The 25381-nt window shown below is 43.5% G+C and overlaps 1 protein-coding gene across 5 annotated transcripts in view; it reads right to left on the bottom strand.

Annotated features, from left to right (window-relative positions):
* Shroom3 (shroom family member 3) overlaps nucleotides 1-25381 on the bottom strand; it is a 369823-nt gene that overhangs the window by 28225 nt on the left and 316217 nt on the right. For all 5 annotated transcript variants that reach the window (XM_029568529.1, XM_029568528.1, XM_029568532.1 and 2 more), the window contains 3 exons: nucleotides 20365-20496; nucleotides 10361-13538; nucleotides 2403-2476 (listed from right to left, as the gene is read on the bottom strand). In XM_029568529.1, coding sequence (XP_029424389.1) covers nucleotides 2403-2476; nucleotides 10361-13538; nucleotides 20365-20496 — 3384 coding nt within the window. The remainder of the gene's footprint in view (nucleotides 1-2402; nucleotides 2477-10360; nucleotides 13539-20364; nucleotides 20497-25381) is intronic.

The raw sequence follows: 25381 nt of genomic DNA, 5'->3' as shown, positions 1-25381 counted from the left end.
TGAATGGTCTCTCATCTGCCCTGCTGCTCTTCAGAATGTAGGACTTTAACTTTTAAATTTACCATCCTAGCTGGATGACATATACATGCCTGTAATCCCAGCACTGAGGAGGCCTGAAAGTTCCAGGTAAGTTTGGGCTATAGAGAAAATTCCTAGACTACAGGGTGAGAACCTGTCTCAAAAAAAATAATAAAATAAAATAAAAATAAAAATAAAAAAATCAAACAACAAACTTAGTATCCTCTCAGAGGACATGGAGTCAAACAGGGTCTGATATTTTCATGATTAATTCAAGTATCTTTATTTATTATATTTATGCCCCGTGAGGCTTTTATTTTATTTTAAAAATTTATTTGTACCTTTTGTGTATGAATGTTTTGCCTGTATGTATGTATGCACCGTGTGTGTACAATGCCCTCAGAGGCCAGAAGAGGACATCAGATCTCCTGGAACTTAAGTTGAGGATTGTTGTTAGCTGCCATATGGGTGCTCAGAACTGAACTCTGGTTTCTGAAAGTACAGCAGGTCCTCTTAACCACTGAGACATTTCTCCAGCCCTGTTTTGAGGCTTTTAAAGGTGACATCATTAACATAGAAAAAAATAACACCTGTTAAAGATCCAGTCTAATAAACTTAGATGCTTTTAGTTTATGTTTGATCTTAGTTTACATGAACCATATTAACAAATGCTTTGTTTGGTTGAGAATGCTTCTTCATAGTGATTGTTTTCTGCTTTTCAGAAATAATTTTAGGGTTTGAAAAAAAGACTTATTCAAATTCCTTTTATAATGGGGTATTGATATGTATCCAGGAATCCTAGTAGTCAAGAATAGAGTTTTGAAGCCATTTATTTTAATTACATGTATGGGGGGGCTGGGGGGAGGGGAGAGAGGGAGAGAGGGAGAGAGGGGGAGAGGGGAAGAGAGGGAGAGGGAGAGGGGGAGAGGGGGAGAGAGGGAGAGAGAGAGAGAGAGAGAGAGAGAGAGAGAGAGAGAGAGAGAGAGAGAGAGAGAGACTGACTGTAGATATCAGAGGCAAACAATCTAATGTGATTGCAAGCAATCTAATGTGGGTGCTCAGGCCCTCTGCAAGAGCAGTACCTGCTCTTAACCACTGAACCATCTCTCTAGTTCCCATCAAGAATGAGTCTGAGAACAACTTTCTTATGTTTAAAAAACACGTGGTGGTGCATGCCTTTAATCCCAGCACTCGGGAGGCAGAGGCAGGTGGATCTCTGTGAGCTCAAGGCCATCCTGGTCTACATAGTAAGTTCCAGGACAGCTGGGGCTACTGGGAGACCCTGTCTCAAAAAGACCAAAAAAACCAACCAAACAAAAAAACCATTTTTATTCTATGGTAAGAGCTTTTACATAAAATTTCACCTTAAGCATCTGGTAGTGGTGGTGATGGTAGGGGGTTGGTAAAGACAGGGTATTGCTACTCATCCAGGTTGCCTTTCAATTCAAGATCCTGTTGCCATATTCTTCCAAGAGGGGATTATAGGCATGTACCACTATACTCCCCACTCTCAGTAGTTCAGTAATATTTGTTTATGAGGTGGGGATATAGCTCAGTTGTAGAGCCCTTGCCTAGCATGCATAAGGCTCTGGCTTTGCTCCCCAGAACTGGGGAGGGGGGTGGGGGGGGTCTCATTGTTGTAAATCAAATCTCCAGGTATTTTATATCTTGCAAATCTGAAACTATATCCATTAGACAGCTCTCCATTTCTCCTTCCCTGTACCCTGGTAATTATCATTCTATTTTCTGTATCTAAGAATCTGACTATTCTAGATACTTCACGTAAGTGGAACCAAACAAATTTCACCTGTTCATCTTTTACTTTGTTCAGCATAATATCCTCAAGGTTCATCCATGCTGTAGCATTTAGCAAGATTTCTTTTTAAATTGAATAACATTCCACTATATTTACCATATTTTGTTTATAGTCATTCATTGATAGAGACTTGAGTTCTTTTCACTTGACTACTCTTTTTTTTTTTTTGGTCTTTTTGAGACAAGGTCTCACTGTAGCCCCAGCTGGTCTGGAACTCACTATGTAGACCAGGCTGGCCTTGAACAGAGAACTGCCTGCCTCTGTCTCCTGAGTGCTGGGATTAAAGGCATGTACCACCATGCCCGGTTCACTTGACTACTCTTAATAGTGAATAGTACGTGAACATGGGCATGAAAATCTTTCTCAATGAGTACTTTCAATTCTTTGGGATGTATACTCAGGAGTGGTACTGTTAGATCACACGGTAGTTCTGTTTTTAATATTTTCAGGAACCTCCATCCTGTTTCCTATACTGTTGAACCAATTTATATTCCCACAGTGTGTAGGGTACTGACTTCTCACTCTTGTCAACACTTGTTATTTTCTGAAGTCATGTACACATACATACCTAGATCCAGGGCCAGCCATACAATGTAGATCCTTCACAAAACCAAACCCACTGCCTTCCCCGAGGAGCACATCCTTGAAACACAAGAAAAGGACAGCATTATCAATAAACAGTTGTCTGAAATTATCAATAAGGTGTTGGTAGGAAGGTGGAGGAACAATTATGTACTGATGACCTACAGCTGCCAGACACCATGGCAACACTCTTACAGACTTTCCCCTTTAGTACTCAGAGCTCCAGGAAGTGTACACCACTGCATGGATGAGGAGATAGGCCCAAGGTCAGAAGTTAGAGTCAAGATTTAACTTCTGTCTGTCTCACAGGCACGTTACCTAACAAGAATGTTTGTCAAGTAAGAGAATTCTGATAATGATTATTTCCAGAGTTCAAAAGCACTGCAATACCTGAAATATAATGATAATAAATGAATTCACTAGGCCAAACTTCTGAAATGGCAACAGGAAATATGAAAGATAACAGGAAAAGGATAGTCATAATTTTGCAAAACTTTCAAGCATTCTGATTATAGAAGACATGAACCTAGTTTGCAATCAGGCTGCAATGAATTCTCCCTGGGGAAAAAGTCCATATGTGACATCAGTCTGTGGATTTTTTTTCTTTTTGTCTTTTTGAGACAGGGTCTCCCTGTAGCCCCAGCTGTCCTGGAACTCACTATGTAGACCAGGTTTTTGGTTTGAATCGATGAAAACAATGGCCTAGTTCACTTGCTTGCTTTCCAGTTTTTAAGGAGTATTGGGTTATTGGCCTTGTTTTTGTTTTCCAACATTGCCAAAAAAGGTTGAATTTCAGTAACCAAAGAGCCCTGGGTAACACCCCTGGGTTCCTTTCCCCACATAAACATTTAAATTATGATGGCTCATTTGCCTCATCTAATCACAACTTGGAAGATCTTTCCTTGGTCACTAGTGGTCTCGATCAGTAAGTTGTCCTTTGTTAAGAGAAGCACGTTTTCCTTAAAATATAATGGAATAAAAAAAATACTTGCTAGAATTGCTTGAGCTAACTATGGTCAAGAAAGACTCAGAATTATGTATACACAATTACACAGAAGCTACAGAATTCATCACTGAAGGATAGAGCTTTTTGGACTTAAAAGCTCAGGTAGTAACTTGCAATAGAAGGACATTTTTTTTCTTTTTGTCTTTTTGAGACAGGGTCTCCCTGTAGCCCCAGCTGTCCTGGAACTCACTATGTAGACCAGGTTGGTCTTAAACTCACAGAGATCTGCCTGCCTCTGCCTCCCAAGTGCTGGGACCAAAGTCATGTGCCACCACACCTGGCAATTACTGTGAACTTTTTAGGGTAGATTTTTTTGTCATAGAGGGTACATATTGGTATACTAAAAAGGGTTAAATATGTAAAATTGATAGTACAAAAAAATCTGTCCCATGCGAACTGCTCATGATGAAGACATGTTGCTACTGTTGATAATGTAATCAATTCTCTATGATAATATAACACAAGTAGAAAACAGAAAATCATATATAATCGCTGAAATTAATTTTAGTAATTTATTTCACTATTTACCCTGTCTAAAGAGCTAATTGCTTTTTACTTTCTTTTCTGTCTGGGTGATAAAGGTACTAATAAGCAATGAAGATTCAAAGGTTGACAGGCTGGAGAGATGACTCAGTGAATGTGACTGTGCTTACAGCACAGTGTGAAGACTGGGGTTCATATCTCCAGATATGTAGAGTAGGCACAGGGGCCCACCTGTAATTAATTCTGGCACTCAGAAGGAAGAGGCAGGATCCCTGGAGCGAGTTGGCTTGTAGATTAGTTATACTGCTGAGCGCTGGGTTCAACTGAGGGATTCTGCCTCAAAGGAAAAAACTGAATAATTGAAAAAGATTCCTGAGTCAGGCCTCCATGCATCTAAACATGTGCACAAGCAACCACCCCCCTACATGTGTGTTCTCCCCCAATTTGCCTAATGATACACGTGGGAAAAAAAGGAGTTAAAGGCTAGATGGGGATATAGCTTAATGGCAGGGTACCTGCATAGCATGCATGACACCCTGGGTTCAATTCCCAGTAATGTGTCCACATCAAAAAAAAAAAAAAAAAAAGAAAATCAAGGGTGAAACGTGACAGTAGGCAGAAGAAACAAGAAACAAACACCCAAATGTTAATAACTGCAGCTGCTCCTTATTGGGTACTTACTATGTGCCACACACTTCACTAAATGTCTCACAATCACAATTTATATGCCTGGAATATTAGCTACTTGACATTTCCTTTGTAACTTTCATGCACATAAATGTGCACAGGGACATGTGTGTGCATGCATGTGTACATAAGCAGGTGTGTGACTGCAGCTCAGAAAAGCAGCCCATGGTTAAATGAGTAGACAGACTTAGGAGTCAAGGCAGCATCTTTTGAAAGCCCAAGATCTTTCTGTGGAATTTCAATAGGTTAAATGTAGCTGGGATGGATACAATGAGACCCGCATACTTTTAAGATAAATTCTATGCATTCTGATTCAATCAAATAGGAATAGAAATTTCTGTTCTCCATGAAAACTTACGTTCTTTAAGTCATTCCCTACCAGTCTTTCCTGTTGACATGAATATGTCACTTTTGCTAATAATTAACTGAAGTTGCCTAGGCCTCATCTGAGCCCCTACTGCAGTAAAGTTTAAGGCTGTTTTCATGTTCACCCTTTGTCTTTCAGTATGCATATGAACCTAACTTCCATATTCATGTGATTTTGTATGGAACTGATATTTAAGTGGGCACACAATTAAAAAAAGAGGGGGGGTGGCTAAACTCAGTCTTTGGCTATTTAGGTAATTCCTATTAATTGAAAAAAAAAATTTTTTTTCAGCATTGAGTATTGGACCTTAGCCCTTGTATATGCTAGGTAAGTCTCTACCACTGAGCCCTCAAAATACCATCTGGACAGAAGGAAAATATCTTTTCAATCTAGACGAAGCCCAAGAAGGGTATTTTCTGTGTGCATTTTCTTGCTTTGCATTTCTATAAACTCTAAGTATAAAGAATGTATTAGGATATTATATTATTATAGAAGATAGAATGTAGAATATATATTATATAGAAAAGAACAGTGCTATGGGAGAAATACCAGGCATAAAATTACACTAACTCGTTAAGTATCTAACTTATTTTTATTAATTATTTCAAAACTGGCTTAAAACACACTAGTTTTTTGGTTTTTTGGGGGGGTCTTTTTTGAGACAGGGTCTCCCAGTAGCCCCAGCTGGCCTGGAACTCACTATGCAGACCAGGCTGGCCTCAAACTCACAGAGATCTGTCTGCCTCTGCCTCCCAAGTGCTGGGATTAAAGGCGTGCGCCACCACACCCAGCTAAAACACACTAGTTTTTAGCACACTTAAAGACTATAACCTAAAGTCTACAGAATCCCAATCTTTACTCTTTTGGGGGGTTCCAAGTTTAGTATCTCTATGATCAATAAAATATGAAGACTGTACTATCCATCTACTTTAGGGTATTGATTTCAAGCATCTATGAAAATGAATTAGAAATCCATATGAAAAACTTTGTTATTTTAAATGTAAAGAATTAATAAATATTAAAATCAAACAAATTTACTGCCTTTTGTCATAGCTAAGATGTTTAACTCTTGCCACCTTCTCCCCATGACAACCTCTTTTTATTCAAGGAAACAGCATGGCATTAATAACTTCAAGACTAGAATAAGGCAGTATGGTTTTAAAACACTGTTCCCTACTACCCTGGGTAAAATTTGTACCCTCTCTAGGCACCTGTTACCTCTCTTTAACATAACAATAATAGTATTATCTACCTTAGTGCATAGGCATGGGGTTAAGTTTATACTTATAAAATAGTGCAGGGGCTGGAGAGATGGCTCAGCAGTTAAGAACACTGGTTGTTCTTGCAGAAGACCTGGATTCGAATCCCAGCACCCACATGGCAGCTAACAACTGTCCATAACTCCAGTCCCAGAGGATATGACAGCCTCTTCTGACTTCCACCGGCATTGCACAGCACTTACCTACAAGCAGGCAATACATGTATACACATAAAATAAAAAAAAATTAAATAAAAAAAATAGTGCAATTATTGGCACAGAGTAAAAAATCTGATGAGTGTTGGTTATTTCTTTTTTTAAAAAAAAAATCTTATTACTTTTATTGTATGTGTATGGGTGTACTGCCTGCATGCATGGAAGTGTACCCGTGTTGTAAAATGCCCATGGAGGTCAGAAGAGGGCGTCGAATCCCCTGGAACTGGTGTTACAGATGGTTGTCAGCCACCATGTGGGTGCTTGAATTGAACCTGGGTCCTCTGTAAGAGCAGCCAGCGCTCTTAACCACTCAGCCATCTCAGCTACAGTGTCGGTTATTTCTACTTTGTTAGGTTAATTTTTTTAAGCTTTTATGTGTATGAGTGTTTTGACTACATGTAAGTGTACCACATGTGGTGCAATGCCTGCAGAGGACAGAAAAGAACATCTGGACAGTTGTGCGTGCTGGGAACTGAACTCAGGTCCTCTGCAAAAGCAACTGGTGCTCTTAACTGCTGAGCCATCACTCCAGCCCCAATTTCATATTTTGTAAAAAAGTCAATTCTAAATCATGCCTAAGCTTGAATGGGTACTTAAGTGTCAGGTGCTACAAGGGACTTATCAGTTGCAACCCACAGACTCAGGCCTACATCTACACTGTAAAGCTAGTCACTGAGTAATTTCCCCGGCATTAACAAGTGTCATGCCAGCTCATAGTGAATGTGAAGGTCCCTGAAAATACAGTCCAGATGAATCAGAGAAGCCTCTAACTCAGCATCTGGAATTTCTACAAGGAATCTATTACCCTGGAGTTTTGAAAACAGGCAATGCTGTTTTTTGGGTTTTTTTTTTGGCTTTTTGAGACAGGGTCTTCCTGTAGCCCCAGCTGGCCTGGAACTCCCCATGTAGACCAGGCCTCAAACTCACAAAGATCTGCCTACCTCTGCCTCCCAAGTGCTGGGACTGAAGGCGTGTGCCACTATGCCCAGCCAGCAATGCTGTATTTTAATCTATGCAGTGAAGAAGGATAAATTTCTGTCTCTGCAGCATAAACGTTTGGATAATTTTGCAGCTTTGTAGGCCTGGTACATTAAACTGCGTAAGTTCTCTAAGGTCTCACCAAAAGTAAGTGGAAACAAGCAAGAATCTAATGTGTACTGAAGCTCCGTCCATAACATTCATTTTTCTGCAACTGCATCCTTCACGAAAGGCAAAAAAGATGAGATGTTGCATGCTTCAGGGAGAAAACCCCCAGCTGGCTAGGGAGAGGCCCAGTCTTGTCAAATTTGTAGTTCAACATGGCAGCCTCTTGCAGTCATTATTTCAGGCCCCCAAATGACCAACTGTCATACACAGAGGAACTGATTTCTATGATGACTTGCTTTGGAGCAAAGTATCATCACCGATGGAATTTTAAGAAGGAACTTGTCAGATGCTTATAACAATAGAACATGAACTTAGTATGCAGCAAGTCGTATGCTGGGAATATCAGAAACTCAGCCACTCCAAAAATAAATTCCACATTTTGGTTTTAACTCAGATAGTCTGCACAGGGTTACTCATCTTGTTTGACTACACTAAAGCTAGGAGGAAAAATATTCTTTATTAACTAAACCTTTAATGGTAGAATTCCTGAACTTCAGAATTCCAAAAATTAAAAATTTGAATTTATAAAGCTAAAAATCATAATTTACCCTGAAATCATAACCCAAATAATTATATGGTAAGAATAACCATGTTTGTTTCTTTTTCCCTCCTTTAGTGCTAGCAATCAAGCCCAGGGCCTGTCCATGCTAGTTAAATTTCCTATCCCCAAGCTTCATCCCTAGCCCTGCTTCATTTCAACTACAAATAAGGTAGAAGAACATGAAAGAAGAAGAGCTTGTCTGGTCATTTCTCTAGTCAGGCCAGGCCTAGTTGCTGGAGGGAGGCGGGAGAATGGGAGGAGGAAGCTCAAGAATTCTTCAGAATGTGTTGGTTCTGAGAAGCAGTACAAAGGCATGTTTCATTTTGAAATATTTTCCACTGGTTTCATATTCCCCAGATTAAGTAACATCTAAGTGTGGTATTCTTCTTCCTTATTAAATGGGCATTTAAATAATATTCTGCATTCAGGTTTTTTTTTCTAAAGAAGTTTTTCAAATAATATAAAGTACTTAGTTGGAATTTGAAGGAATCTCTTCACTTCTCTTTAAGGAAAAAAAAAAAAAAAAAAAGGTCTATTTCCCAAGTGACCAGGCTTATAAAATATTTAGGAGGAAAAGTAAAACAAAACTCAGTCACCTATCAATTCCCTGACAGTGTAATGACATACAATGGGGAGATGATTTGGTTTTCACCTAAGCTTTCTATCATCTTTACAATATTGGGTGAAAAGAAGAAAATGTTTGGAGTCCTATGTAGTTAAACCACTCCTGTCCAAACTAGCTGAGATTTCACTTATACCTATGAATTTTAAATGAGCTTGTTTTGTTTTGTTTTGTTTTGTTTTCAGACAGGGCCTCCCTGTAGCTCCAGCTGGCCTGGAACTCACTATGTAGACCAGGCTGGCCTTGAACTCACAGAGATCTGCCAGCCACCGCCTCCCAAGGGCGAGGATCAAGCCAGGCTTCTGAATTTTAAATGAGCTTTAATGGCAGGGCTGACAATAAGCTCAGTTCTTTGTTCTGAAGGGAAGAAAACAGTATCAAGGCTTTGAATTGGCTTTATAAAAAAAAAATTGGGGGGGGGTGTTAAACTGGGAATAAAATATTCCTGGGCAATTTTGAGAAGAAATTATGGGGGGGTACACTACTTCCCCTCAGAGGATTATGTGAGTTAATAGGTACATGTGTTTTCCTGTGTGTGCATGAGTTTCAAAACCTCTGTAGCAAAATCTGCAGTTAGCCATTACTTTTTTGTTTCTACTGGTGCCTCCCAGGATCACATACCCTATCCCTTTGTCAACATCCTGCCCATCTTTAACCTGGTTAAAATCCAATCTTCAAGAGAAACTAAAACAAACAAACAAAAAACAAGAATACCTATCCTTTTTCTAACTACCTACCTAATCATGTGTTTACACTGAGAGACGGGCATGGGCAGCTTCCTAAAATGAGAGGCAAACACACACACACACACACACACACACACACACACACACACACAGAGTAAGATATCAAAAGCCAGGCTTTTTGGAATAGAGGTAGGAGGATTGAGAAGTTCAAAGTCAGTCTAGGCAGCTTTGTGAGACTCTACCCCAAAATAAGGGCTGGGTGGATATAGCTTAGTGGTTAGAACACTCGCTTAGCATGCTCAAAGCCCTGAGTTCAATTTCCAGTACCAAAACCAAACAGCAGCAACAAAAGAACTATGTATCTAAAAAGCTATGCAGACATTTATACCATCTCTTGGAAGGAAACCAGGTTAAGGTAGTTAATGGTTGGCTTCAGGTTCCTGGGAAGAAGGAACCTCAATTAGACTGGTCAGTGGGCATGTCTGTGAGGCATTTTCTTGACTACTGAGTGCAGTAGGAGGCCCAGACCCCCGTGGGTGGTGCCATTCCTGGGTAAGTGGTTGTAAGTTGTATAAGAAAGCAGGCTGAGCATAGGCCAGAGGAGCTAGCCAGTAAGCAGCATTCTTCCATGGTCTGTGCTTCATATACTGCCTCCAGGATACCAGCCTGAGTTCCTGTTCAACTTCCCTCAAAGATCATCGACTGTCACTTTAAGATGCAATAAACCCTTTCTTTCCTAAGTTGTTTTTGATCATAGTGTTTTATCACAATAACAGAAAAGTAACGACAACAGGTGTGTGTGTGGGGTAATTCACAAGAAAACAAATAATACTTTCCTATTTAAAAGGAAAAATGAACAAAGGGGCGGGGCTAAGAGATCCCCACTAAAGGGAAGGTTCTGGGCCTGGACACACTGTCTAGAATGCACCTACCTGGCCTTTCTTGTCTGCAGTGGGCGATGACCTGGACCTCACGTGCACAGGAACCGCCAGGGCATCAGAGCGCTCCAGCAGATCCTCGGCGGACATGGACTTCCCAGCCTTGCCGGCCACTATCCCCCAGGAAGGTGGCCCTCCGGGGGTGCTGTCCATCCTCTGGGTGCCCCTAGGACCGAAGTTAGCCGCAGTAGGCAGCTCCCTCGGGGCCTGTGGGTCCCACCGTCGCCGTTCCCCGAGGAGGCGACCCCCGGCAAAGGAGCTGCTGCGATCTCGGGGCACTCGCAGGGCCTCGGTGGCCGCCGCAGACACGTGGGTGATGTCTTTGCGGGGCAGCGAGCTCAGGCTGGAGGCCGAGGCCAGGCCGGGGCCTTCGGAAGCCGCAGGGCCAGCCTGAAGGTAGACGCTCTGGGCCCGCTCTCGCAGCCCAGGCTCCGGGGGACCACAGGGCGTAGGGCGCTTGCCCGTCTTGCGCTGGATGTAGTCGGCCAGGGCGCTCTGCTGGAACTGCTTCAGCTCTGGCCCCGACAGGCTGAGGGTGGAGCAGGCCTTGTTGTCGCGCTCGAAGATGCGGCGCCGGTCGGCCACCTTGCTCTCGGCCAGGCGCACCGCTGGCCTCTGCGGGCCCAAGGGTTCGGGCTCGGCCTCCTCGGAGACCCCCACCTCGTTCATCTTCTCGGGCTCCGAGTACGAGCGCTTCTTCTGCTCCGGCGTCAGGCGCCTGCGCGCCCCTCGGCGTGCAGCCTGGGCTGCAGGCTGGGCCGCGCCCTCGGCAGGCGTCACACTGTGCCGCTCCCGCGGGGTGTGCGGTGAGGCCGAGGCTGAAACTGCAGCCTCTGGGCTCCGCAGCCCCACGTGGGCAGAGGCGGGACGCGGGCGCCAGGGCCTCGAGGTCGCGGGTGTCCCGGGCTCCAGGTCCCGGCGTCGGAAGGAGGTGGCCCCCAGAACGCGGGACTGGGCATCCTTGATGCTGTTCCTGTAGGCGCGGCTGAAGGGAGCGTCCAGTAGGGGGGACTCGGGCGTGCCCGGCCGCTCCTCCGACCAAACGGCTTCGTTCTCAGCCTCACTGAAGAGCTGGAAGGTGCTCTGGCTGCGGAGCAGGCGGGGGTCTGGCCTTGGGGGCTCACGGCTTCGGCCTGGAGGACCTCGGCCACCATCAGTAGCCCTCCTCAGCTGCTGGCCGCAGGGCTGCCAGGAAGCCTCTTCCAACCTGGACTCCCCGTTTTTGAAGCTCTGCTCCCCATTGCGCAGAGGCTCAGTGGGCTCGGAGAAATGGACGCTGGCTTTTGGCTCCTCAAAGTCACCCCCAGAAGTACTGGAAGTTGGGCCCGTCCTGTTGGGCCTGTAGTTAAGCCCATAACTAAAGTTGCCCACACTCAAGGGCCTGTGGCTCCCTTGCTCTCGCTCTTCTATTTTGGAAACCTTCTCCAGCACGGAGCAGTGGGGCTTCCTGTATTGCAGGGCAGAGGTGCCGCCAGAGCTGAGTCTCCGGTGGCCCAAACTGGATGACTGCTGGTGTGGTGGGGCAGGTGGTTCTTCATACCTTGGGTCTGCACTGTGGAAAGAGGCTGAGGCGTTCCCTTTCCCCTCGGGCTTTGAGTAGGAAACAGGCCTGTCTGAATAGCCCCTGTTTTCAGGCTCTGCTTTCCTTTCAGGGTCCTCTACCTTGGTGTTGACTGCACAGATGGGTGTGCCACCTGGGTAACCCTCCTGGGCTTCTCCTCCTAGCTCCAGGCTGCTTTGTCTTCTTAGACTCTCTGGAATGTTCTGGAGAGATGAGAAGGCTGATTTGGTCCTGCCAAAGTTGCCTGACAGGCCCTGACCTAGGCCTTCTCTCTCTAGTTTCTGCTGGAGGTTGGCATTGTAATCTTCCTGGAAGTCACCCTCCCAGGGCTGTGAGGGCCTGGAAGGTCTCTTGTCCTCACTCACTTGCAAGGCCTGGACCTGAGGGGAGTTGAGGCTGTGGTGATTAGAACAGGGCCTGTTGCTGTGGGTGTTCTTTCTCTCACTGGGATATGGGCTGTTGCCTTGGAGAGGTATGAGATGTCTCTTCAGGGAGGAATCCTCATTTTCAGGCACTGAAGAAAAATGGACTTTATATGGGACATACTTGGCTGTGGGTTCTGGTTTTCTCTCCACTGAGGACAGTGAGTCCTGTTCTAGGGTCGGACAGAAGGCAAACCCAGGTCTGCTAGCTCCATTTTGGTTCCCATTCTCATCCAAGGTAGCCATCTTGTTACAAGCCCCCTGAGCAGTTGTATAGCCACTCTCCTTGGCCAGAGCAGGGTAGACTGTACCATTACTACTCAGAGAAGCCTGGGGCACCTGGGCAAAGTGTGGTTCTGGAGAAGGTACAGGATAGATGCCAGTGGGCAGCAGAGGTTGGCCAGGCTGTGTCTTCTGGGTATAATTATGCTTGGGCTTCACTGGGGGACTGTTTTCTGGACTCCTCTCTGGGACAGTATGCAGCTGTTCCTCAATAAACGGGGGTTTCAAGGAGCCTGAGGAGTTTGCTGGAGGCCGGCAGAACCTTTTCTGATCAAGGCTGGACCAGGAGCTGGGACGTTCCCGTTGCCGAAAGGCTGCATAACTGTCACTCCGAGTTGGGGGCAGGGGGGCGCCCACCTTATGAGGCAGGTTGTCAGTGGCAATCTCCAAGGAACTGGGGCACTGCTGGCTCCAGGATGGTGATGGCCCTCCCCTGCCCCGAGTAACACTATGCCATTTATCACAGCCTTGACTATCTGCTGATGCTTGGGCATCCCTACCTTGATGAAGCAGGGCTGAAGAGTTCACCTCATACTCTGACGATACTCCCCTCCGGGTATCATAGACTGTCTTGACATAGCGGATGTCTGCCTGCCTCATCCCTTCTAGGAGGCCACCTCGAGTAGAAGTTGTGTCCATGGAGCCTGAACGCTCACGGCTGGAGACACCGGGAGGTGGATATTCTAGGATGCTAGAACTGGTGGAGAAGGAGCTATAGGCTGAATCTCTTTTGTTATGGAGGTGGCCGAGCTGGTCAATGCTGCTGGTAGACTTGGCAGGAGAAAGATGACAGGGTGGGTATCCACCACTAGGCTCCAGGCTTTCCATGCTCCCCTGGGAGCTGCAGTGGTCAGGGCTTTGCCTCAGATAAGCATGATCATAGTTGGAGAGGTCACTTGTAGAAGAGCTGGGAGAAAAGGAGACAAACCAGTCAGTTGGCTGAGGAATTATTTAGTAGGCGTGCAGACACAGGGGCCAGCTTATAAATGTCCTCTTATGCAAGATGTTTGGTTTTTGGAAGGGTAGGTAAAAAGGGCCATATTTGGGGCTTGCTCTACTTCCCTGTGTCGTCACTAGGATTAACTGCCCAATGCTGTAGTCTGTGTGCCTCTCATTAATCACCCAGGCTTACCAGAAGAAATTTGAGAAGTGCAGAAGTCATGTGGCCTTGGGTAGAAGCAGCATGTTGAAGTGACTTGCTGTGTGGTACATGACGTTCTGTACAAGCCAAGAAATGAAAGAGGTGAGAGAAGAAAGGAGAGAGGAAGAGGAGGAAGAGTGACTGAGGAGAAAGGTCCATGTCTATTGTGGCTGTCTGTGGAGAAAAGCTTAGTAAGAAAATAGGCACTTAAAGGATGGGGGTCTCTGGGAGCACATGTATATGTTTTTAGTTAATATCTTTCCTTTTTAAGGAGTCAAAAGCTACACTCTGGCAATCTTCCTGGACTCTCAATGCTACTAGGAACAATTTGTTTGTGGCAAGAAAGCTAACACAAGCTGAATGGAGAAACACAGAGAGAAAAAGCTGATGAGAGAGGAGAGGGCAAAGGAGAAAGGGAAGAAGAGGAAAGCTTGAGAAGATGTCTTAATCACAGGAGGCCCTTAAGGCTGTGAACCACCTGTAGATGACTTCCCCAGCCAGAAACTCAGTGTACATTAAGGAGGGTAAGACCTTGTGTTTCTAAGCTCTACTAGGTGGTGGTTTTTAACCCTTGACTTGGGGAGAAGGTAAGAGAGACTCAATATTGACATTTCATACCCAGAAAGTTGCCTCAAAACAAAATTGTTTGGACTTTATGTAGCCTGAACTCCTGATTCTCTTGTCTTTCTACCTTCCAAGTACTGGGATTACAGGCATGTATCATCATACCTGGCTCAAAATTATTTATGATTAGCTTTAATCATGAATTTAAGATACATTTCAACAAAATTCTTAAAACTCAACAAGAGCAAACACTCAAAAAAACAGGCCAAAGACTTCAATAGATATCTCACAAAAGAAGAGACCCAGAAAGAAAATAAACATATGAAAAGAAACTCCATTCCCTTTGTCCTCAAGGAGTTGCAAATGGAAATACCACTACCCACCTATCAGAATGGCCCAAATCTAGAACCCTGATAACAACAACTGCTTACAAGGATATAGAGCAGGAAATCTTATCCATTGCTGGTGGGCATGCAAATGGTTCTCTGAAAGATAGCTTGGCAGTTTATCACAGAACCACCTATTCTTATACCCAGCAGTCATGGCTTGAGTGTGGGTGGCTCCCCAACGGCTCTTCTACCTGGGGATGGTAGAAGGTTTAAGAGGTGGGAACTAGTGGGAGGCCTTTGGGCACTGGGAGAATTGCCTGTGGGAGAGTATAAGATTTCTTTGGTGGGAACTTTCCTGAAGGACTTGTTAACAACAGTAAGCCCACTCCTAAATCACTTTCTGGCTTCCTGTTTCAAGCTGTGATCTCTTCTTCCCACAGGCCATCCCAGGGTTGAGGCTATCCATCAATGGGGCTGACCAACTCTGGCCTTTCAGCATCCAAAATTGTGTGTTGAATTTATTTTATTTTATTTTAATATATGAGCATTATGCCTGCATGTATATAAGTGTACCTGTGTTGTGCAGTGCATCCATGGAGGACAGAAGAGGGAGTCAGAGCCCATGGAACTGGCATTACAGATGGTTGTTAGCTGCCATGTAGGTGCTGGGATTTGAATCTAGGTCTTCTGTAAGAGCAGCCACTGCTCTTAATCACTGAGCCATCTCTAGCCCCCAAACTATATGTTAAATAAACTTGTTTTCCTCAGGTATTTTGTTAAAGTAAGGCAAAACTAATACACACCTCTTGGTATTACTCAAAGATTTGAAAACTTATGTTCACATAAAACCCTGCATATGGATGTTTCAATTATATATGGAAGCAACCAAGATGTCCCAGTCTTAATAGGTAAAGAGATGACTAACAGACAACAGAATATTATTCAGTGCTTAAAAGAAATGAACTATCAGCTGGGCATGGTGGCACATGCCTTTAATCTTAGCACTCTACAGGCAGAGGCAGGAGGATCTCTGAGTTCAAGGCCAGTCTGGACTACATAGCAACTTCTGGGCCGGCTGGGGGCTACAGAGAGACCCTGTCTCAAAGACAAAAAACTAAAAAAAAAAAAAAAAGACACTCCTGGCTGATGAGCTCATAAGTCAGACCTCAGTGCCAAGGCTTATATCATGGCCAGATTTTATTCAGCACTGCATCCCACTTCCCCAACTCCCCTCTGAATAAAAGGCTGTGTCACAGAAGCATGGGAGGTCCCATTAAAGGCAGTTCTATTGGCTCACTATCCTTCCTTTAACCTTCTGCAACAGAAGATTCAGGGCTCATACTTCCAGGGGAAATGGAAGCAGTGGACCACACAAGAGCTGTTTGACTCCCCAGCTATACACAGGTAGTAAATGCTACTAAGTCTTCCTACTGACTGCCGAGAATCCTTGCAGTCTTTTACTGAAAGGGTGATTCAAATCTAACTTAGGAACACACAAACCCAAGTGACTAAACTAACAGCTTACTGAAACACTAGTGAGTAGGGAAAATCATCACTAATATATCTCAAAATACAAACAGCATCTGGAAATATGAAATCACACTTATCTCCAGCCAGACCACAGCAAGGGTCTAGGGGATATTTTTCTGTAGCAGACCTCAAGTGGACAGCATTGTGTGAGGGCTTTGTAAGCTACTCTTAACCAGGGAGTGCCCTTTCCCTTCAGAACTCCCATTCCAAGGCTGCCTAAGGAATATGGGCCTATTGTTAGCCTCCAGGAACCAGCCTTTAGGCAACTGTCTGGAAAACTCATCTCCATTAGCTTTGCCATTAGATAGCATTAATGGAGGCGGGAGGAGCAACAGGTAGGAATGAATGACATCTTCAGTCCCACCACAGTTCTGACTCTAGCAAAGGCAGCCTTCCTCACAGTGGTCTGACTACTCCAACCTTACTGCCTACTGCTGTCCTTGCTCACTGCATTCCAGCACAATGGCTTCCTGGGAGTAACTCAAACCCAGGAGACACATAGTCCCACATCAGAGTCTCAGGGTCTTTGTACTTGCTGCTTTGCAATCTGGAGGGCCTTTCACCTGGCCCACTCCCTTCCTTAAGTCTCTGCTTCAGGAAAGACTTCCAACAAATAAATGAATGCCACCCTGGCTCCCCTTACATCCTGTAACTCTGTTCTATTTTCTGCATAGCATTTAGCACTACTTGACATTATATCATAGTTTGGGTTATATCAAAGGAACTTCAGTTTTATCCATAATGTTTAAAGAACTGAAGCACTCACAACAAAACATTTGCTAATTCTGTGGTAGAGGCATGTGTTCTATGTGACTCTATTTTGGGTGCTTAAAAGTAATTTTTAAATGCTAAAACGTAAAGAGCACAAAACAAGGATCTGGAAACATTTCTTAAAGTGTACTCCCAGAACCTAATTCTTAAGATGATCAAATCTGTTTGGAAAACATTGGGCTAAATAAGTTAAACAATTGTGTTTATTGCTGGCCTTCTAAGTCTTTCATAAACTATTTTTCATCTGGTGTTCCAAAAGGGAAATATACTACATAATGTTTTCCAAACTTTTTGACTCTAGAAACTCTCTGCCAAGGAATAGTCAATGGACTTTCATTCCATGAAACCCTCTTCAGGAAACAAGTGTTATGAGCTGGGGTATATTATACCTTCTTCAGTAATATTCCCCATCACTAGGGACACTGAGACATGGAGGTGCTCACATATCACTCAGTGAGTACTGTTACTTAGGGTTTTGCTAGTGTCATCAGAGGCCTGGATTATGTGACTTTTCATGGTCTTTTCTTGAGGCCTTAATATTTTAGAACCATTATGTGATACTTTCATAAGAGAGCAGAAATACAGTTAACAAGTACCTGGCAGAAAGGAGCTAAAATCAAATTTCAGGGAAATTCCAAATCAAACCTAGTTCTTAAGACAGTTAAAGCTGACTGTCCTCAGTGTCTCTGTCTCTGTACTTCTCCCTCCCCCTTGCCTCCTGTCCCTCCTGCACCCCCTTGCTCCCTCATTTTGTTCTTTTTCATGAGAAACAGGTCCTTGAACTCGGGCATAAAACTGGGTTTTAGGAACTAAGCTCAGGTTATGAGGGAAGTCAACCAGGCACATTAGGTCACTAGATGCCACTGTGTGCCTAAGAACACACCAGCAACCCTCTTCCAGCAGCAGCTGCTACTATAAGACCATGAGTAGACTCAGAGAGAGGGGGGCACCCTTTGGCAGAGTAGGCCCAAGGCACACAATGAAAGTAGTGTGTCACACATGCCTGAAGCAGTGTGGGTAATCTGATTTTGCCTTTCTCTCTCTGTTGTCCATAGTATTTTTGTGTCACGTCAGGAGGTCCCATTTTAAAATTCGCATCAAAAGGACAGGAAGTAGATACAGTACAAGGACAGATCATCGGGCCTAACTATCCCAGCCCTCCCCCCACCACTGGAGCCTGGAACAAAAGGAAGAGGGAGAAGCTTGGCTCTAAAATACTGGACTTGTGATGCCAATTCTACCACTCCTGAGGCCTGCTGGCTCCCCACAGTTATTGCAAGCAGGTGTTCTGCACGCTGACTGCAATAGTTTGACTTCTGTTGTAGGGTCAGTACATTCATTAGATCACAGTATGACCAAGTTTAGAGTGTCCTAAGAAGGTGAGAGTTTAGGCGGCACCCCCTTTCAGTGGTACTCTATTAAGACAAAACCTGCATTCATAAGTGTGTTTGGCTTTATGCCTTTAACCTCAAAGTTCATTACCAGGTTCCATGGACCCCTAATCTTCAACCTGATTGTTATAAATTGTCACTTACAGAGTGTTTACTATGTCCTAGGAGATGCATACATTCCTTTATTAAATGTTTACAACAATCCAGAGACATAAATAGCATTAATTTCATTTTAGAGGAAAGGAAACCAAGATCAAAGAGCGCCAAGCTCTTCAGCAGGTGGGGAATGAGACTTAAACCACGGTCAGGTTTAAAACCTCAAGCACTCTGTCATTCGTCCTTCTTTTAGGTGCCCCCACTTTCCTTCATAGAGGCCAAATACCTACAGGCTTGTAAAGTAATGGTGGTGTGCCTTCATGGGGAGGGGGCACCATGAGAGGGTCCACTGTCTGGAACAGGTACCTCAAATGGCATCAATAATTCCCCTTAAGGGGACTGGGATGACTATAGCAAGAGAAGTAATTAGGAATCACCTCTTCCTGTGGCCTGAGGCTTACTCTGATATGACCAAGAGGTTTATCCTATGTCCACCACTCAGAGATCTTTGCCTTTAACTTGACCAGACATGAGCCTTAAGGGCTTTAATTGAGTCCTATCTTTGCCAAATGTACAGCCACCAACTGTTAAGTAATCTTTCCAGAAGCTTCTCAGTGGCTCTACCTAACACAGGCATGAACACATACCAGCACCTGCATTTCATTTTTAAGGACAGTCTTGAAATGACCCTTTTCTCTTGACCTTACTGTTATCTGTCCATTACCGTTATCCCAGCATGGCCCCCAGCATGACTCTGTGGAGTCTGACTCCTTGGGATCAAACGGATGCCAGTTTGTGCATGCAGTTGGCATGGGGAATCTTGACCTAACTCTATCTTCAATATATCTGAGGGCTGGGTTTGGATCCTTTTTCCCTTGACCCTCTCAGTAGTGTATGGCCTGATTTCTAGAATAAATCCCTTCTGCTGTAGCACTTATGGTAGCTCTGTTCTTTCCCAAACAACCTTAACCAGCACAAGAGTGACTAGAAAGCAGAGGAAGTATAAATCTGGCAGTTACATGCAAAACCTTGGAATTTGGCTTAGATTTAGCTTGATTCAGATACTGCTCAGTTGTGTAAACTCAGACAAGTCAATCTTTCCACATTTCAATTTCCTGTTCTATAAAATCAGGTTAATAATACTGGACTCAAAAGAAGAGCAGCATTGCCTGAAGATTGCATGAAACTGTGTATCACTGAGAATTCCTCTATCTCAGTTGTTTCTGCTGCTGAGCTAAGCTAGACAAATTGCTTTAACAGAGGGAAAAAAAATTTCAGTGGAGTCTTCAAATACATGAATATCATCATTTATCTAAAACTTAAAAAAATACAATTTTGACTAAAGAAGTCAGGACACTGTAACACCCAGGGAAGAAGTCTGTAAAATTTTCTTTATTTTTATTTATTCTTTTTATTTTATGTGTATGGGTGTATTGCCTGCCTATGTGTAAGTGTGCCCGTGTCATGCAGTGCCTGCAGAGGTCAGAAGAGGGCATCAGATTCCTCTAGAATTGGAGTTACAGTCAGGAATAGAATCTGGGCTCTCTGCAACAGCAGCTAGTGCTCTTAACCACTGAGCCATTTCTCCAGCCCCCAAGATTTTCTAATATGGCATTGTAATAGGTAATTGAGAAATACCTGACTGAGATTGATGGGTCCCATAAATATCTAAAATGACCAGCCATGATCAAAATACTCTTGGCCTCTCTTCAAGCTAATCTAGTTCAGGATGTAAGGATGAATCATCCGCATGGTCTGCATTTTAAGAGGATGAGGAAAGTTAGCAGATAGAGATGGAATACTCAGGGTGAGTATGAGAAAATGTTCTCAAAGCAGCAGACAGGACATTCTGCTTCTGGGAACATGGCCTTTGAAAGAAAGAAACCCGCCAGTGTCAGTTGTGACACTTACCTGGAATGGTAGCTTTGGTGCCAAGGAGGGCCCATCGTGCCCGGAGATATCTGCATCATGCTGGCATCAGGCTGGTTCTCCCCGAGTTTGGTTGTATGCCACGAGTGAGGGCGACCTGCAGGTTCACTGCGCCTGTGGGGATGTAGGAGAGAGATGCTCAACATCAGCAGCTTCTCAGCTGAGCCTCCTTATGACGGGAGGCAGCTTGGGGAATCTGGAAGCAGACACCGCTGTGTCCTAAGAGATTCAAAATGCAAGCGCTGTGTATTTCTCTTCCAATCATTGCTATTATCTGCTCGACTAATATTTTCACTCTCTCTTATTCTGATATAATTTCAGATTACATAGAGATGTTACTAAATTAGTATAGCCTTTATTTAGACTTCTTACATGCTAGAATTTTATGCTTTCTGAATGTGAGGCACATGGATGGTTTGGTCTTCCTGGACTTCTAAATAAAAATAAAAATACCAAAATGTCTTCCTATTTCCCAAGGGGACTTTGTATAGATGCATGGTAAAAAGCCTCCTGGGGATTTCAAAGTCCTCTGTTATTTTCTGGATAGATGATGCTATCATTTTACTTTCTTGGTAAGAACTGCATAGAAATCAGCAGTGATCCATTGTTGACAATGCCCTAGGAACAGAGTGCTCCGCAAAATAATTCCTCATTTTGTAAGTGAGTGACTTCAACTTTTAAGCATCCTGCCCTTAAGGCACAAAGAACTGACAAAGCCAAAGAGAAAAACATGGGTGTCCTTCAGACTACGGTACTGCAGGGTGAGTTTGGCTAGAAGGCCAGTATACGACTATAGAAGGTCAAAGTTAGGAGACAGCTGCTGTGTGGTATTTTTGACAAAAGAATGAGGTGATCTATTAGGCACTTCATGATGAAAACTTTTGAACTATTAGACTGCAGGGGAATATTTCTGTACTTTAGAAACACTTTTATGAGATCCAGGAATCCACTTTGATATGATGAAGATAATAGCTATAACTTATTCCAATTAGTTATGTACTTGCCCTTGAACCCTAAAAACCCAACTATCCCTTTTCTGTGAAATAAGCTTCTATAATATAAATGAAAATACTGGACCAGACACCTGGAACCTTGAGTCCTTGACTTGACTTGGCTATTAACTAGCTGTATGACTGTGGAAATCACTTCCCTTCCCTAAGGCTCTGCCATCTAAAAACTGAAGAAACTAATCAGAGGCTCAATTAATCTTATTTTAATCATAAATAACTTTCAAAATGTGTAAGAGAGACACTGAAAAGATCAAGATAGATTTCCCAACTACATCATATTTTGACTATCTGGAGAGACATCTCCAGACCTCTTCTTTTCTTCCTATTCATTCAAGGGGCATTTATGGAGATTGTCTACATACTGGTCACTATGCTAGCTAGTTGTGGTGGTCTAAATATGAAATATCCCCACATGCTCATGTTTTAAATGCCTGCTTCTCAGTTGGTGGTGCTATTTTGGAGAGTCCGGTAGCTTTGAGAGATGAGGTTTAGCTGGTAGAATTAGGTCACCAGAGGCAGGCCACTGAAGGTTATACTCAGCTCCTGGTTCCTGTCTTATCCTCTGCTTCCTGGTCTACTGTGATTTAAACAGCTTCCTCCACATGCTCCTGCCACCATGAACAGAGCTGTTCTACCACGCCTTCCCAGCCATGATGGACTAAGCCCTCTGAAACAATTAGCTAAAATAAACCTTTCCTTGCTTCTGTCAGGTGTTCTGTCACAGCAGCATGTTAGTAACTAGTATAGAAAAAAGGTATCAGAGAAGTTGAGTCATTAGTGGCCACCACAGTCTTTGGAATTGGCTTGTAGGAAGAATTTGGAAGTGTTTGAAGACATGGATTAGAGAAGCCCAGAATGCTGTAAGTAGAGCTTAATGAGTAATTCTGGTGAGAGCTTGGGAGATCAGCATGTCAATAGAAATGTGGACAGTGAGGCCAGTGTTATGGCTTCCATGTGAAAGGTCCTCCATTGGCTCATGTGTTTGAAGACTTGGCTCCAGTTTACAGTGCTGTTTTGGGAAGCTGTGGAACTTTAGGAGGCATGGCCTAGATAGAGGAAGTAGGTTGTATCCTCAAGGGATAGGCCTTGAGGGATAATTACAGCTCAGCCTCACTTCTGGCCTGAGTGCTCTGCTTCCTGGCAGGTGCCAAGTAATGAGCAGCTGCCTCATGTTCCCACTCCCAAGGACAGGGGCTGGTCTCCCTGCCATGGCTTCCTCATGGTGATGAACTGTATTGTCCCACTCCCTTAGGTTGCTTTTTGTCAGGTATTTTGTCACAGTGATGAGAAAAGTAATATACTCAGGCTCATGAAGTTTCAGAGGGGAACAATAACTCTATTGGGAATTGGACTAGAAGCCATTCAGGTTACATTCTGGCAGCCAATTTATCTGCATTTTTGCCAATATCTTGAAAATGTAAAACGGAATTTAAAAGTAATGGACTGATTAATCTGGCAGAGGAAGTGTTAAGATCTCATAGCATTCATGTTATGGCATGGCTATGGCTGGCTGCTTTTAACCAAATTTATAGTCAGTATCAGGAATAGAGGCATTTTCAAGGAGCAAAGCACACAGGGAGCAAAATGGTTATTAATTGTTGCTTTTAACCAGATTTATATTGAGAATCAGAAAGAAACACAAAGCAGCAAGATTTAGAGATGTGAAATGCCCCACAGAGTTCATGTGTCTGAATGTGTTCCCTTGCTCATTGGGCTGTTTGAAGAAAGTGTGGAACCTTTAGGAGGTGAAGCCTCATTGGAGGAAGTAGGTCACTTTGGGTGGGCCTTAAGTTTCATAGCCCAACCCCACTTCCTGCTCACATTCTGCTTCCTGAGTGTGGATGCAATGTGGCCGCCAGCCTCCAACTCCTGCCTTCCTGCCCTTCCCTGTCTGCTGCCATGTCCTCCTCACCACGATAAAGTATATCCCTTTGGAACTGTAATTATCTTTTCCCCTTAAGTTACTTTTGTCAAGGTATTTTTATCAGGGAAGGAGAAAGTAACTAGGATATTCCTCTTCCTCATTCCTTCCCCTGGCCATGACGTAAGTGGTCATGCATGTGCTGCCATATCACAAGGCCCCCAAACAGCAAGGCCAGTGACCATGGACTGAAATTTTCACAACTGTGAGGGAAAATGAACCTTTTCTTTTTGTAAGATGGACTCGTCGTAGCCAAGGCTGGCCTGAACTAGCAATCCTCTTGCCTCAGGCTTTGAGCACTGGGATTATGGGGATGTATCACCATGCTGGCAGCATGTTCTTTATAAGGTAATTTTTCAGTTATAGTAATGAAAAACTGAATAGAACAGCTATGAAAGAGTCATCAGATAAGAGGCAGTGGGAAAGGATGTGAAGGCTATTCAGGCAGAAGAAATAGCAAGACAAAGATGTGGAGATGCAAAACATGGTAAAACATGGTACAAGCAACACAAATTAGAGGTGAGATGATGAATGTGGAGATGGATATCAAATGGAGGTGAAAAGAGAGGATGAGCCAGATCATAAAATGTCTCCTACTATACTTAATAAAAGAATGTGGTCTGGAGAGATGGCTCAATGGTTAAGAACACTTACTGCTGCTGTTCCAGAGAACCTGAGTTCAGTTCCCATCACCCACATGGTGGCTCACAACCACCTGTAACTCCAGTTCCAGGAGATCTTATGCCCTCTTCTGGCCTCCAGGGCATTACATGTGCATGGTGCACTTACAAACATGGGAAAAACACTCATATACATAAAATTTCAATAAAAAAATAAATCTTAAAAAATAAAAATAATAAAGGAGACAAAATATACATATAATTTAAAAATTTCTAAGGTCATAGTTTAGTAAACTAGTTTAAGGAACAAAATGTACATCTAGTCAAGGTTTATCTGAGAATATTTGGGTTTTTACCCAAGCCTTATCTACAGAGCACATGGAAATTAAAAGTACCAGACTGGTGGAACTAACCTTATTGGATGTTTAACAGCCACACTTTGAGGCCTATACTAATGTGGTCAGAGGGACTTAAAGGACAGTTTCTGCCCCTTGCCCTCCAAGGTCAACTAAGTTCTAGGGGACTATGGAGCATCTCTCAAAATGTCCTGTAACTGTGGTGAGTCACCTGTTGTCTTGTTCAGGGAGGCCATGGAGACCCCACCAGATGGACCTGAACCAGTGTTCTGTTTACAAAGAAGAGGGTCAACTCAGAGGAATCATCTCCGTGCTTCTAAGTGAAGCCAGCCATGGTCGAGCAGGACCTTTGACTTATCTTCACATAGATGAAACTGGTAAAAGAAAGGAGCTGGGGCTCTTCCCAAGCCATGTGACCCCTGAGGAACAGATCCTCCAACAACCTGAAGAGTAAAAATAAATTGGTTTATTTGTGCCAACTGTAAGGTGTTAAACACCCAAAAGGAAGGTATAACTAATAATTAGTATATTTCTTTAAGAGCTCAAGGGATTAAACTTCCCAGACATTAGGTTTAAGTCCATATAAAATATTATTTAGACAATTATTTCTCATGGATGACTTTGTTTTTAAACAGAAAGTGCTGCTCAGATGTAATACTTCAAATCTTGGTCCTCAATACTGTGGTGCGGAACTGACACTGATTCTAACTACTCCAACAGCTATCAAAATACCTGAAAGCAAATCCTGAATCCATCACTCTAGAATCCAGCCTTGGAAGACGAAAGAAAAATGAGGAGGAACCCAATAGAGGGATGTTTTCAGAAGCCCTTGTTAAGAAATTCCAAAGGACTCTCATATGAACATTTGAAAATTGCCCTGTTCTGACTTTTTTCTAGTTCCCTGTCTAGAACTTGTAATACTAATTACTCCTTTACTTCTCCTTTACATCTCCTATTTACCAGTCAAGAACTTTCTTTTCCTCCTACAGATAAGAGTTATACAATTTGGGAGTCTTTTAGATAGACCCACTGAAGGGGTACTCCAGTTGCCTCACCCTGCGTCCCTGTTCAGCATGGAAGAAGCCAGAGCAG

Source organism: Nannospalax galili, unplaced genomic scaffold (genome assembly GCF_000622305.1).
Source record: "Nannospalax galili isolate Female #2095 unplaced genomic scaffold, S.galili_v1.0 scaffold800, whole genome shotgun sequence".
Taxonomy (NCBI): domain Eukaryota; kingdom Metazoa; phylum Chordata; class Mammalia; order Rodentia; family Spalacidae; genus Nannospalax; species Nannospalax galili.
Note: the sequence above shows the minus strand (reverse complement) of the source record. Positions and strands in the feature narration are given on the sequence as shown.